The sequence below is a fragment of the Polypterus senegalus genome, chromosome 15 (genome assembly GCF_016835505.1).
Source record: "Polypterus senegalus isolate Bchr_013 chromosome 15, ASM1683550v1, whole genome shotgun sequence".
Lineage (NCBI taxonomy): Eukaryota > Metazoa > Chordata > Cladistia > Polypteriformes > Polypteridae > Polypterus > Polypterus senegalus.
The window spans coordinates 130,546,645-130,562,029 of record NC_053168.1 but is presented as its reverse complement, the minus strand read 5'-3'; the positions used below and the strand labels follow the sequence as shown (position 1 = coordinate 130,562,029).

General features: G+C 35.0%; 1 protein-coding gene across 2 annotated transcripts in view; it reads right to left on the bottom strand.

Annotated features, from left to right (window-relative positions):
* Window positions 1-979: 979 nt before the first annotated feature.
* LOC120515360 (protein LYRIC-like) overlaps window positions 980-15,385 on the bottom strand; it is a 41,785-nt gene continuing 27,379 nt past the window's right edge. The window contains exons 9-13 of one of the 2 annotated variants that reach the window (XM_039736238.1): window positions 12,381-12,493; window positions 11,020-11,133; window positions 9,367-9,495; window positions 6,156-6,318; window positions 980-1,978 (exon numbers count right to left, since the gene is read on the bottom strand). In XM_039736238.1, the coding sequence (XP_039592172.1) occupies window positions 1,908-1,978; window positions 6,156-6,318; window positions 9,367-9,495; window positions 11,020-11,133; window positions 12,381-12,493 (590 nt within the window). In that variant the 3' untranslated portion in view covers window positions 980-1,907. Of the gene's footprint in view, window positions 1,979-4,926; window positions 5,133-6,155; window positions 6,319-9,366; window positions 9,496-11,019; window positions 11,134-12,380; window positions 12,494-15,385 lie in introns of those variants that run through there. The other variant, XM_039736239.1, reaches the window with a different exon arrangement.

Sequence of the window (15,385 nt, the reverse complement as noted above, 5' to 3'; positions counted from 1 at the left end):
TACTATTTAAGTGCATATTGATTTATTCTTATTTACTATTTTTAGTTTCTCACTTTCAACTGGAAACAATTTTTTTCATTGACATCTTGTAATGCACTTTGAGCTACAGTACATTCCTTGTATGAAAATGTGTTGGAGAAATAAAGGTTGTTTCCTTTCCAAACAAATTTCAAATCACACTGTGATAAAATACCCAACATATTCTATAACCAGTCATTTAAAAAAAGTCTATGAATGAAAATAAACAGATATCATGATGTTACTCAATTTATTTAAACAATTCAACTTAGAAATTTCATTGTATCGTATTTAACAAAGTTTTGAATTTTGTGAACATTATTTGCCATGTTCCAAAAGGTATAAATACATTTTTTTAAATTTAGTCATTCATTAATTAGGAAAAGCAAAACAAGATACCACAATTAATAAGGCAGGTTTACTGAAGCTAAACCATGATTACCTTCTTGCCCTGCACTTTATATTTAAAAAAAAAAATAAAGTAAAAACAGGGAGAGAATATTCAGCAGTGTGACAAAACTCAGTACCATACAGCTACGACGGCTTTAATTATGCATCCTTTATGCAACAAAGCACTTAAAGCTTCAGAGACAGTCAGGTTTCTTCTTTTATGCAACACACATTAACCTTAAAAATCAGTGATGGTTTTTGTGGTCCATATTGATAGAAAGTAAGTTTGAAAAGATTTATTTACAATGCACAAACTGCAGTACACAGATTTTAAATGAAAATGAAAACACCTGTCATTTTACTGTATGTACCACATAGGGCATTTCAATTGTCAACAAATTTAAGGAACAGTACTTTTTTGCTCCCCAAACTACTGATAATATAAAGAAAACACGATCTTTTCAAGACTTTATGTAAATTCTTATAAAATCCCTATGTGCAGTAAAGGTATCTAAATGTATACACCACATACTAGAGGTTAAGGCAACAAATTTCTTTTTTCCTGAAACTGTATTACTGACCCAGACTATATGGATTAAAGCTGTCTGTGGAGAATGTGTCATTACAGTCCCCTAACACAACCATTACATCACATATTGCACTGGATAAGCCATGTTGATTTCAAGCAAAATGACAAAAAAACATACCACAATCAGAAATGTATTTGCAAGCAAACAAAAGAAACACGACTGAAGAAAACTAATACAACAATTTAAAAATGCCTTTTTTTATTGTACATATGGCTTAATTTTACAAAACCTAAATGTATAATTAAGGACTGACTCAAATAAGTTTTTTTTTTTTTTTTATCTAAGCAGCTATGCAATACAAAAATGGTACACCATGTATTCAGAAAGCAATAATTAATAGTAAAATTACCCAGTGATAATTCTATATTGTTTAATCAAGAGCAATATGTGATGCAAACTGAAACATACAAAAATCACCAAAAGGTTTAAGAAATGTCCCTATGAGAACTTAGTATGTTGCTGCAAATGCTAGCAATAAAACTGAAGTACTACTCAATCACTACACCTTGCCCTTCCAAAAGGTCCAGTTCTTTTAAAATGCATAAGCAACCTAGATTGCTACATGCCCACCCAGGTTATTAACAGTAAGGAAAATAAAATAATTTCTGCACTTCATCAGTTAACCCTGCCTTACAAAATATCCCTTGAACTTTCAGAGCCTTTTTTCGGATTCCCACATTGCAGCATCTTTCAGATGCACACCACCTGGTTGCAATTCAGACTTCTTGACTGCCTGGGCATTCAAATATGCTGGTCAAGACTGTAACTGGTCAGTTTTGATTATAAAGCATACAGACAATGTTTATATAAAATCCTGTACACTTTCAAATTATTGCATAAACATGGACGCTGTCTCCCCCAAAATTGTTTTGCATAATCTTCGGTTTAGGTCGATTTAAAAAAAAAAAATCATGTTTCTCTTCTTGCTTTTTTCTTCTTCTTCACTTGTTTTGGTGATTCCCAGTTTTCTTCAGATTTTGCTGAAAGAGGAAAAAAATCCATTAAACTCTAAAACAGACATAACTACTATAAAACACAGCACAGAAACAAGCTTTTGAAACTAGCGGATAGAGAATCAAAATGGGGTAGGACTTCAAAAATAAATACATATTATGGAGTTTCAAACACTTACAAATGTTTCTTTGTGTGTTGCTAGGATTACCAACCTGCAACATGAGCTCAATAACGTACAGTTAGGTCCATAAGTATTTGGGACAGTGATACAGTTTTCACAATTTTGGCTCTGAATACACCACAATGGATTTGAAAAGAAGCAATCAAGATATGATTGAATTGTAGGCTTTCAGCATTAACTCAAAGAGTTAAAAAGAAATATATGAGCCATTTAGAATGACAGCCATTTTTATACTTGGTACACACATTTTTGGGGGCTCAAAAGCAAAGCTGTTCCACAGCCAGACTGGAGTCCAAAAAAAATGCAAGGAAGGCTCACTAGGTTTCATCCATCTATAGACATCCTGACATTTTCTTCATACCATATGCGGCCATCACTTGTTTGATGATGCAGACTAGCTAGCTGTGAAACAGTCATACTGAAGTGGAAGTCTTGCGTTTTCCTTTGACATTTCCCCCAAGCACGTCCTCACAAATTAACACAAAACGTGCGTGACTTGCAGTAGCAGCAGAAATATGGGTGGTGTGTGTGTGTGTGCAAGTTTTGGTACATGGATGTCAGCATTGTTGTTTACTATCAATATGTGACGGCAGGCTTGCAGCTCCCACAGGATCACTCTGCGTGCTTCAATATTTGATGAATGGTTCAATGTGGTGAAGCAAACCATATTCCCCATCATAATGGCATGATACATTTAAAGTTATCACATACTGTCTCAACATTCTGTGTCACTGTTGTAGTCTCTTTTTTTATCTTCACAACAGCATCGGAATGCAAATAATAATTTCCCTCAATTGACAACTCGGCGAAACCGGACACAGTTTTTTCCCTGTGATTTCTTGCACTGACACCTGGTGGAATCCTCCAGATTTACTTAAAGTATGTGCGCAAGTATAGAGAGCTTACGTAGCAGCAGCCTATTCAAGTTCGTATAGTGTTAAGTATATCTCCGCCCTTATAAAAAAAACTGAGCTGCTAAATTTCTGCAATGTCAATCAAAGACATAAAATTGAAAAGTATACAGAATTCCTAGCACTATATATTGAGATTGTCATAGTTTAACATTTTTCTGTGGTGAACATTACACCACCTTCAATTTCGTCCTGTGGTGGTATTTTTGCTTGCAAGCCAAAATTTTAAGAGAATATTTTTTTTGACAAAACACCCCATCTATAAAAATTACACTCATTTTCAGTCATTAATCGGAAACAAAAACTAAATTCTAGCCTCTATCAACACATGGCCAATCCCGACTTGTTCTGGAGTGAAATCAGTTAGCCTGCACCATCAGTACACAACATACTTGATCAACTGTAGATGCAAACTGATAAAGTCATCTAGTCCAACAGCAGCACAAAAATCACAAACCTTTTTATTTTTTACCATAAATTTCTAACACTGAAATAAACTTAACTTTGAACTAAATAATTTTGTGGTTCAGAGTGGATATCTCATCAAACAGTGAACATAGAGTTACCATTAGGAAAACACCTATCAAAACACTCGATAAAAAAAACACACAAAAAAGATTAAAAACAGATGATGCAGTAGCAGCTATTCTTATTATAACACTGGCCCCCATTCATGTGGTTTTGTACCCCATGTCTCACATTGGCATTAGCCTTGAAAGAAAGTGTGCCACAGGGCTTTTATCATCATTTGTCCCACTTTTTAATCTTCTCCATTAAAGATAGATTTATTACATGCCAGCTTTTCATGAGTGAAATACTAGAAGATTAACCCGTAAACACCTAAGAAAAAGCTCTCAAATCAGTTTCACATTTGTAAAGTGTAATAATGTTGGTACTTATATACTGGTGAAACATAAAATATAGCCTGTTTATTTCTTTCATTAAGGTGAACGGCTATCCAAACAACTCCAATAAAATTATTTAGACACATATATAGTATGTCAATTGATATAAATACACACACAAATATATATTTGTTCTGTACTTGCTATAAACTATCAGAAAGAAACACAGTAAATAGTGTAGTGTCCATCTGGATGTGCAGGTAGCAGAGGCGAGTTCTAACCACCAATAAGTCACTGAGAGGAAGAGGAAAAAGCAACATCTGCTAATAATTGTAGGGCTTCTAGCCATTTCCTCTGAAATCATAAATCACAAAAAGTGTTCTGTTATTTTTATCACACACACATATACGTACTGTAAGTGGAAAATCTGCAAAAGCTAATATAAAGAACCTAGCTACAACAAGAGAAAGGAGGAATAATAAAAAAAGGTTTACTTTGCTTCAGTCTGATCAACCTTGTGAAAGAGATTCATTTTAAGCTTGTCTTAGTGTGAATGTATACTTAATGTTTAACCATCAGAGAAGAAAAATCCACCAAGTATTAAACTTTGAGCAAAGCAACAAAAACTAAACTTTTGAACTGCCAAAAATCACAATTTTGAACTGTTTACTTCTTGAAAGTCTTAAATATTAAAAGCCACCTAAATACTAGAAATTGCCATTAAAAATCTCCATCATTCTGTGGTGTACTTTCAAATCAGCCACTTAACACAAATTCTGTCTTCTGAGTGACTGTTATATTAGAATGAATGTTTCAAGATTGCACCTTGAAAAGATTTATTTAGCATGGCAGGTACAAAAAAAGAATATCACAAAGTCTGCCTTTTTAATCCAGCTTGCAACATTTCAGTAATGTTAAAGGGCTGGAAAAGGATTCACACTGCTTGGGCATCTGACTTCTGGTGAATTACTAGTTTGTCTCGTTATCTGACTGTTATCCTGGGGAAAAACAAACCATCTGTAAACAGCAGCACTAACCCCACCTGTTCTAAATGCTTCCCTTTCTGATCCTCACTTCATTTTTTTCCTCATGTTCATCACTGCCAGGCAACATGGGCAGAGTCGAAGGAGTCACAAATAGAAATTGTGTTGGCGATTTCGTGGATTTTATTTAATATTCAGAAGTAGTTTTGGAAAATTAAAGTGTTGAACATCACAATACTGGCTTTTTCATTTTGATATTTCTGAAATACAGAATCAAATTTAAAGTTCAATATATTGTCCACCTTTAGGCTACCAACATGATTTTTTTTTTTTTGCAGACTCATGCTTTCAATGTTCTAAAACATCATGAAAAATCACTTTAATTAAACTGCATTAAAATGTGACCATTCCTTCAAGTTAAAATCTTTGTAGCTTGCACAAGACTTTCAAGAGAATATCTGATTGTTAACCTATTTTAACTAATTTATTTGATTCCTTGTTACCTATAAACATACAGTATGCTCCAGTTGTCTCGGGCAAGAAAAGGTGTGAGAAGCTTGCTTGGTTAACTGACAAACAGCATAGCTGATTTCTTCAGTATTCAAGAAGTGTTCTAGAAAAGGGATCTATACATAATACGCTTTTTTTTTTTTTTTAATTGAAAGAAAGCCCACTTTCTCAACCACACTAAAGAATATAGTGGCATAGAGGTATATTGCTGCCTCACAACTCCAAGGCCCTCGCTTTGAAGCTCTTGTGCGTTCCCTGTGTCTGTGTTTTAGCATTTTCTCCAGGTGCACCATATTTTCCACTAAAAAGGTTACTTGTTGACTCTGAGCACCAAGTGACATATACTGTATGTAGAATGTACAGTAGACTAAACACCACATAAATAGCTTGGTTTCAAAAATATCTTTTGAGTAAATCAAGTCCCAGTATCAGCTGCCTATTCAGACAGATAGATACATAATCCGGCAGCAGTATACGGATACAAAAAACAATATTAAATTAAATAGTAATAAAAAATGCATGTAAAAGCAGACAATAACTTTGAGTAATGTTAATTTATCATTAATATTCATAGTGCACCATTTTATTTTGTAATACTGCATGCAATTAATACAATTCACTTATTCTCTCCAAAAATGCTTAAAAGATTCAGCAGGTTTTGGAATTAAGACTGTTAACCACCTAGCAAACAGACATATACTCTCAAGTCAAAAAGAATCTCACGACGCAAATAGCCTGCACGTCCATTAAGATGAGAGTTTATGTTTACTCACTTTGTGTAGGAGGAGGCACGCTGTTTTGTTTAGCAATCATAACAGCTGAAGGATCTGGCTCTGGTAACCTCTGTGGCACTTGTGAAATGATCTTCTGTGAAGTACTGTCCAAAACAGTTATAGAGGACTCTTTCATCACTGAAACTGGTAGCTCAGGTTTCAACTGTACAAATAAGATTAAGAAAAAATGTAATTTTAATAAATTACTTTTCAGAAGTCATTAACCAACTTACTACAGTAATGCTTAAGTTAAAGTAGATACATTCCAGGATTTTAGTTTGTTAAAAGAAATTTTCATATCATCAGAGACAGATTTAACAGGATGAATCTGGATTGTAACAATGCGCAGACATTCAGGTGATAGTCATGGGGGTAATTTTGTCTCCTTTCTCCTTGCTTGGCTACCCCGCATATCCACCTTGATGTTCCACACACACTCACCGCCTAAACTCTCTCTTCGGTTTCTTTTTCCGGTTTCTTTGTGGTGGTGGCCTGCGCCACCTCCACCTACTCAAAGCTTCATGATGCTCCAACAATGATGGACGGATTAAAAGGCAGAAGTCTACGTGACCATCTTCATCAAGCCCTTCCGTGAGAACCCTAAATCCAAAGAGGACTGTTTCATTTATGTTAGGTAGAATGCCCAGAGGGGACTGGGCGGTCTCATGGTCTGGAATCCCTACAGATTTTATTTTTTCTCCAGCTGTCTGAAGTTTTTTTTGTTTTTTCTGTCCCCCCTGGCCATTGAACCTTATTCGATGTTAATTAATGTTGATTTATTTAGTTTTCTTATTGTGTCTTTTATTTTTCTATTCTTTATTATGTAAAGCACTTTGAGCTACTGTTTGTATGAAAATGTGCTATAGAAATAAATGTTGTTGTTGTTGTAAACATTCACACACCTCAACTTGGGCTCAATTGCAACACCATGTGCCTCACTTTTCTTAACTCTGAACAAATCAAGCCAGGGTCCTTAAGGCCACCTGCCAGTGGTCACACCCAGACTACTGAACTTCAGCAGCACAGAAGCATCTCTGTAGTGCTTGCAAGAGAGTTCCCTCTGTCTTCACCCATCTTCCATGCTCTGCACTGGCTCAGTTTATGAACAGCTGCTACTTCCAATGGTTCTGCAACATGGTATTTGTTTTTCTCCATCTTCTATTATCTTTATACTATGTATTTCTGCTTTCTGGAAATATTGCTTTACATTTGAGGCATACTGGGCAAGTTACATATACTACTGTCTAAAAACAGTAACATAACCTAACTAAGATCTTGCACCTAAAGATACGCAATATCAACAAGAGCCAATGACTATTCTATGTAAAGATGTACAAAGTGACCAAAGTCATCTAGAGGACTGGTACTTGTATTAGGCACATGAGCCACAGCACATTTTATGCAAGTTTTGTTCTAGGAGGATTTGTTAACATACGTATCTACAAGCTGACCACAATTAAGCATGATGTGCTTTTGTTCTTGGGTTTGGTTTATGCGTTACACTTATTGTGCGAGTACTCTCAAGTTGTTTGTGATGCTTTACTGGAAAAAAAAGATGAAGAAAACTGATGTATATAGTAATTGTTTAGTTAACTGACACTCTTTGTGGTACTGTAGGGGAAAAAAAAAAAAAAGTTTTCTTATGAGTATATATGCCTTGACGCCCGAGTCTTCTTATCTCAGGATGTGATCAGATTATGGCCAATTTAAGGAATACTAATTATGGCCAAACTTCACAAACAAGGGCTTCAAAAGCTTTCTGCCTAAAGCCTGCTGATAAACGGTAAGATGTCCACTAATTGTATGTAAGGGGGAAAGAGGATCTCTTCCAGTATTCTTTAAAGAAAATGAATTGAATCTTACAAAAATTAAAGAATTGCATGGATTTTTTCAGGATGACTAAAAGCTAACTGAGTTGTCAGGCTTGTGATTTGTGTCTTCTTTTTCAATCATGTCTATCAATTTTCTTTTCATTTGCTCTTTTGGTTGTCCAAGTTTCACAGACATTTTTCTAAACTGAATAATCCACATTTTTAAAAATATTTGAACTTCTGTCATTAACACAAACTTTTAAAATACAATCGACCTCCTCAGTTTTTACTTACATTTTTTAAGCTGAGCCACTGTTTAATTTGGTGGCCAAAGGGCATGGTTAAATTTGAACTGCTCCTTCATTATTTATCTTCACTTAGCTGATGGAAGTCACTTAATCTTAGTAGTGACACTGGTCAGCATTTGCATGTTGTTTATCTTCACTGTGATCTTTGTCAAATGTAGCTTATTTTTAATTATTACAGTGGTGCCATTATCAAATTTTAAGACAACAGATAAACCTTCCAACAAAGTGAGTCTTGCAAGTGTATGGATTAATATAAAAAAAAATAAACCATAGAAGCAGGAACAAAGGAAGATACTGGAATTACTGTGTTTTGTAAAAATACAAGTTTCATAATTCTAATTTAGATTTACTAGGGTAGTAATTCACTTTAATGGCAAGTGTCTTTAAAAAAACTATTGGCAACATACATTTAACTAAATAATTCAGAAGCAGTTCACTATTCTTCTCTGCTGTGAGAACCTAAAAGAAAATACTGGGATTACTGTGTTTCATACACATATATATGTTACATAATTCTAATTTGGATTTGCTAGGGTAACAACTCATTTAATGGCAGGGTTCTTTTTAAAAACAGCTATTGGCAACATACATTTAACCAAATTCATTTATTCTTCTCTCCAGAAAACACTTTTTCTTAATTGAAATATATTGTTCTGTTTTTCATAGGTGGTTATACAATACTTTGTTATACTCTTCTTTATTATGACTTGTATCCCCTTTATTTTTAGTAACTGTTTTTTTAAAACGGCTGGTAGGGGAGCTACGAACAGAAACTCTTTTATAATTATTACATGGTGGGGGGAAAAAAAAAAAGTAATCCTTTAGTGTCAGGGAGGCCACATTGACTTTTATTTATTCATTTTTCAGGTAACCTAATAGTGTAATAAATGTGAATGGCACCTAATACATATATATTCCTAAAAAAAATTGGTAAATTAGCCGATTCCTAAAAAATGTACAGAGCTTTAAACCATAACTGGAAATAGCAGAGTATATTATATAAGCTGTGTCAAACCAGTTCGCTTACTGCATAACAACCTGGACGTTCACAAAGTATCAACTGTAAAGGCACGGACTAGAAAGAAGACTTACCAATAAGAAATTATCAACATTCACTTCAACTTGTTCATTAACATTTCCATCTTCAATTTTGGGTTCAGCATGAGCTGATGGTACAGGCTCTTGTAATTCAACTGCAGACGTCTCTTGCTCTTCATGTAACTTAAAAAAATAATTGACTGAATGAATATATTAATTTGTCTCTGTTTATTCTGCAGAATGCACTTAACAACATAAACATTGAGATTTACCTCATATATAAAAATTAATCAATACAATAAAAATAAATCTAAATAAGTAAATGGGAATAAAAGAATTCAGCACTGATGGACACCAGAAGTTACGAAATACAAATCTGTGATCAACAGGTACCATACAGAGGAAATCTAGTGAGAAATCATTTTTTTGTGTGCTGGTTTGAAGATTATGGCCATTGCTGGTTATCAAAGCAGGGAGTTCGATTTCAGCTGACTAGCTTGAATACAAATGGGCAAATCTTACAAGACATTTACTATGACATTCATTTTCCATGTTCAGACCGGGCACTACATTATACAGTATTAAATGTGGCAATATATAACTGCAAATGTGGAAAAGACGTGATCTATTCATTTTAACATTTGGAGTGCTGCTTTAGAGACTACGTTGACACATTACGAGTTACTCGGCGCTGACCAGCACATGTGTTGATGTAAAACTGTTAACACACAGGTAAGTGAAATCAAAATCTCTGATATTTATTGTGTACTACATAAGACAACTGGTGTCAAGGAATTGCCAAGAAAACCACTGTGGTTCTGCTTTATAAACAGATGATATGAACCAAGGCCTTTGATTACACCAGGAAGATGATCCTTCTTGCACACGGTGTGGTTTACTTTGTGTACTGCCTAAAAATAATGACATATCTAACAGAGATTTGAATAATTTAATCAAAGAGTTTGTGTGCTAGTGAGTGGAGTGCTCCCAACAGGGTCACAAACACCCACATAAAGTGAATGAGATTAAGAACACTGATAAATGTGGCAAACGGGTTAGCATTGCATACATGCTTCGGTCAATGTGTTTCATTATAATGAATTATGAATTTCACATCTGTAACATAATTAGTAAGTCCTGTATAAACTTAGTAAAATGATGAAAAGCCTTCCTCTAACAGGAATTGCACTTAAATCACTGGGGTAGTAAGTTATTTAAAGTACTTTTTAGTTACAGCAACTGCTAGGTATGTATGTCCAGTGTAAATCACACATCCTTCTCACACCGCTACATATTCTCATTATAACTGTGGAATTTAGTAGAATCCATTTTGTAAAATGTAAAAACAACAAACTGCCATATGTTCTCCAAATACAGCCATTATTATGGTAGTAATGCATTGAGATACATCATAATGTAACTGCCTTCTTTGTGCAAGTATCTTGTGAAAGAATCGATTAATAAACACAAAAAACATTTAGAAGATACTGAAAATTACCCTGATGTGAAGAAAAATGTTTAAGTGTCTGAGCAGATGTAGTAAGCTTTTATTCATAGATGAGCTGCCTAAAGCACTTGGGCATACTAACAAGGCAGGCGTTATTAGTGCTAAAACAACACACTTTACATGAAAAACAATGAGTCAAAAACCACATATTTACAATATAGTTTATAATATCTCCACATGGTGTCTATAAAATGTGTTACCTGGGCAGGAGCGCTGGACTCTTCCCCTTGTTTCTTCTTCTTTTTCTTTTTCTTTTTTGACTTAACGCCAATTGCAGCAGCATTATCAAGCTTTTCTTTATCATCATCAGAAACCTTGAACAAGACAAACATATGCAGTTTTACATACAGCAGAATGTTTAATCATGCACTGCTTCATGATAGAAGACATTTCTGAGTACTATATATTCTTAGAAAATGCATCACAATGTTAATGTTTACCTGCTTCTTGTACACTTATATAGCCAACTTCATTTCACAAATATGCAGGAAACTTTATTCAAAGATATTAGTTCTAAACACTGGTCTACAACGAAAGAAGCAGAGGGGAATTCCCCCCAAATGTTATAAGCTACACATTTACAAGAGAATTTTGCTTCATGTTGTAGCACTGAATTGTATTTATATAATGAAATGCATTTGCAGTTTACAAAAAAAAAAAAAAAACTTCTCCAATTTGAAAATCTTTGGATTTACATCACTGCTTAAAAATATGTTACAGAATATATACACTGTAAATGATAATAAGCACACATGCATCCACAATTTGGACAGCATAAAATATATTACTACTATTACTACTAATTAAAGGTCTGACAGGAATGAACACCTGTAACCAGTGTGACTCCCAAGGAACCGAGTTTAACATCCCTGTGCTAGTAAATGGCTTCTCAGATTGGCAAAATGTTTTGAAAGGATTACTCCATCATCACTCGACAGATACTCTATGGCAGTCAGTACCACAATAAGTGTTTCTCTGTAAATCTTAACTACAAGAACATTTGTTGCACGTAGTAAAGGGAAACACAGAAAAGACAAAGATGTTATTTGTGAAATTATACTAAATCATACACTGTACTGTTTATCAATTGACTGATGTATCCTTTGCACTGAGATTTTGTAGAACCAGGAGAAAGGAGAGGATTCTTACTCCTAGTGCTTTAGCACAGTCTAATAATGGTGCATGTTTTTTTGAAGAAAACAGGCTTAACACTATTTCATGAAATCCTTTAAGTAAATCTGACCATTGATTAAGGCTCGACTAATTATAATCCTACAAAAAGGAAAGTCAAATCCAGATTCACTTTTCCATTTACTCTTAAAAATGCATTGGCTTTTTTGCTGTGAGTCAACACATTTAGGAACATGAGATTAAGAATGTCTGGGACTGTGAGCTTCTATGCCATTCATATCTATGTCTCTCATAATAAACTGCTCAAACAAACTGTAAAAAAAAGGCAGGAATCAAAAATAAATGCTGTTATGATTATGAAATAGTGTTTTCTCAGAAAAAAAACTACACATGCAGGTGACCTGTAGCTGTGAAAAATATAATGGCTGACCTTATGCGTTTCCAATGCAGGTTCTTCAGACTCTGGGGAAGGTGTGGCTTCCTGCTCATCACAATTCCCCCACTCTACAGAAGGAGCAACCCAGTCTGGATTGGCAGAGTCACCTGAAAAATAAACAAAAGAAACAATAAAACAAAACAATGCAGCAAATACAAAAATACCAGAGGGACATTTGTAGCTAGACTGTTCATATTTTTTACTAATTAAAACACACCCGCACCCAACAGCAGTAACTACAACACAAAGGCCTATGCAACAGAAGGAAAACCAAAACAATACCCATTCTCTCTAGTGTTCATATACACTAAGAAGGATGCATGATCTTTTAATTTTTTTTTTATTTTACATCTTTACAGTTCTTTTCCTTTTGTTTGATTGGAACATGGCACACATGAACAGATATTTCTACCAATATTAGTTCTACCAATAGCAAACGTTTGGCTAAATAGGTACCTTCAATCTCAACTTTATGACTGGAATAGGATTAGTTTTCAGTCCTTGACCAAGATTTTCATATAATCTTTCCACTCTGGAATGCAAATGTTTAAATGATGTATTCATTATTGACAATGAGCAGTACAACTATTTTGTGCTATTAGTTAAAGCAGAATGTCTTGGTCTTTTCAGTGATTTACCGGAAGATGAGACAACATTGTTATGAGTAAATAGCACAGAAATCTGGGTAATCCTTTGTCTTGAAAATGTATTTGCTTCAAAAGAGCCAATGTTAGAAGAAATTAGTGCATCCATGTTAGCTTATGGGTGGCACGGTGGCGCAGTGGGTAGTGCTGCTGCCTCGCAGTTAGGAGACCCAGGTTCACTTCCCGGGTCCTCCCTGCGTGGAGTTTGCATGTTCTCCCCATGTCTGCGTGGGTTTCCTCCCACAGTCCAAAGACATGCAGGTTAGGTGCACCTGTGATCCTAAATTGTCCCTAGTGTGTGTTTGGTGTGTGGGTGTGTGTGTGCCCTGCCCAGGGTTTGTTTCCTGCCATGCCCCCTGTATTGCCTCCAGCAGACCCCCGTGACCCTGTAGTTAGGATATAGCGAGTTGGATAATGGATGGATGGATGTTAGCTTACAGAAGGGCAAATTAGTCATGGCAGCTGAAATAGTCAAATTAAAAATGTCCTTAATTAAGTAAGCTGGAATTTGATTGGATGATACCTTTAAGGCAGTATGTATCAACTAAAAAAGGACACTTCAATACATCAATGTTTAGAAATAACCCCCAACCCACCAACCACAGAAAAACTAAATACCCCAAAACCTCAAAAATATCTTGATGGGTATGACTGAAATTTGCTAACTTTGTAGGAAAATTAAGAAAATTAGCTGACACATTTTTTTAGTTTATTACTTGTCGTTAGTAATACTCTAGTGAGTGGGACATTCTAACACACTGTATCTCCTTTTTCACACAGTTCTGACAGCAATCACATGGAAAAAAGGAGCTTGCTGGTTTAAGCAAATTAAGGCCACTTACAGAAGCAAAATAAAAGAAGCAAAAAGTTTAGCAAAGCTTGAAGATGACACACTTAGCAAGAGCTACAAAGCTCAAGTGATTGCCAGTCGCCATGTGTAAGAAAGATGTTTAATAAATATTGTACCCCCATGAATCTTATCTGCAACCTTGTAGAAAATGCTGACATGGGGACTGTTCCCATTAGCCAGTGCGCTGCACCAGACAATTTAATCAACACTCATACAGATCAAATAAGTACATTGACAAACATGGCATGTCATCAAAGGTAGCAACTGCCGTTTTTTTTTTCTCTCCACAAGCCCTCCGGGTAACAATTCCATTGTCTCACTGGATTACAGCGCTTATCTTAGAGTAGGCCTTTTTATCTCATCTTAGACAAGTTGCTTTTACAACAGACACGGATCATTGCCTACTGTTATATTTGAAATATCTATGAAGAGAGGTTCAAGCAGCTGGACAGTGGCAGTGGATGCACTTGGCCAAGTCTGCACTTCATTTTACAGTGTCCACCATATGTGACAATAAATCAGAAATGAACCAGTTATACAGTATTTTTTATATCTGTGCACAGCAAGGCAAAGCCATGTAGCACATCTAGTTTGTGTAAACGAACTGTTCTCATTTTACATTACGAAAACAAGGTACTTTACAAAGTAAAAATATGGAGACACATGTACAGTATATTAATTAGACAAAGGCAGAGCAGACAGTCTAGAAGGGGCACTACAGGAAAGGGATATTCCAGCGATGTTTGCCGACATTGTCTGAAATAACAGTTCAAAACAGCAGGAGGAACACGGGCTGAAGAATGATATTCTGTAATTTACTTGAACCACAAGTCCTATATTGAACTGGTTTTCATTCAGAGTTGATTCCTGCCCTTTGTCCAATGCTATCAAAATAGATCTGGTATACCCACAACCCTTGCAGCAGATCACTGGGATATGAAGATTTAGAAAATTAATAAATAAAAGTACAAAAATGTACTCTCTGTATAGAATTTTTTTTTCCCACTGATGCATTGTGAAATAAAATGTAGGATTTTATTAGCTGGTGTACTCCCTTGTATAGATGTCATATTCCAAGGAAAAGCTGTACACATTTAGTACATCAAAACAAAAGTAAAAGAATATTTCTCTATTCAAACAAAATAACTTGTATTTACATTAGCCTCATGCCAGAATAACAATAATGAAACCTCACTAGTTAAGAAGCCTTTTACTGCAAATCACTGCCATATTATTTTCTCTCTACATAGAGGGATTTTTGAAGGCCTTCATGTATGTTTACAATACACTGCAGATTTCAGTAGATTAATTTTGCAAAAACAATATGCACATGAAAACATGCACAAGCAAGAAATGTTAAGGTTATTTAAAATATTAACAATGTGTATCTTTCTAGTGCCTTAAAAATGCCACTGAAGAGGATCGATTTCTGTTGTAATTTACCTGCAGTATCAAAAACTCCAGAGATTTCTATCTTAATGTGCTTACACACTAAATGTCTTTAC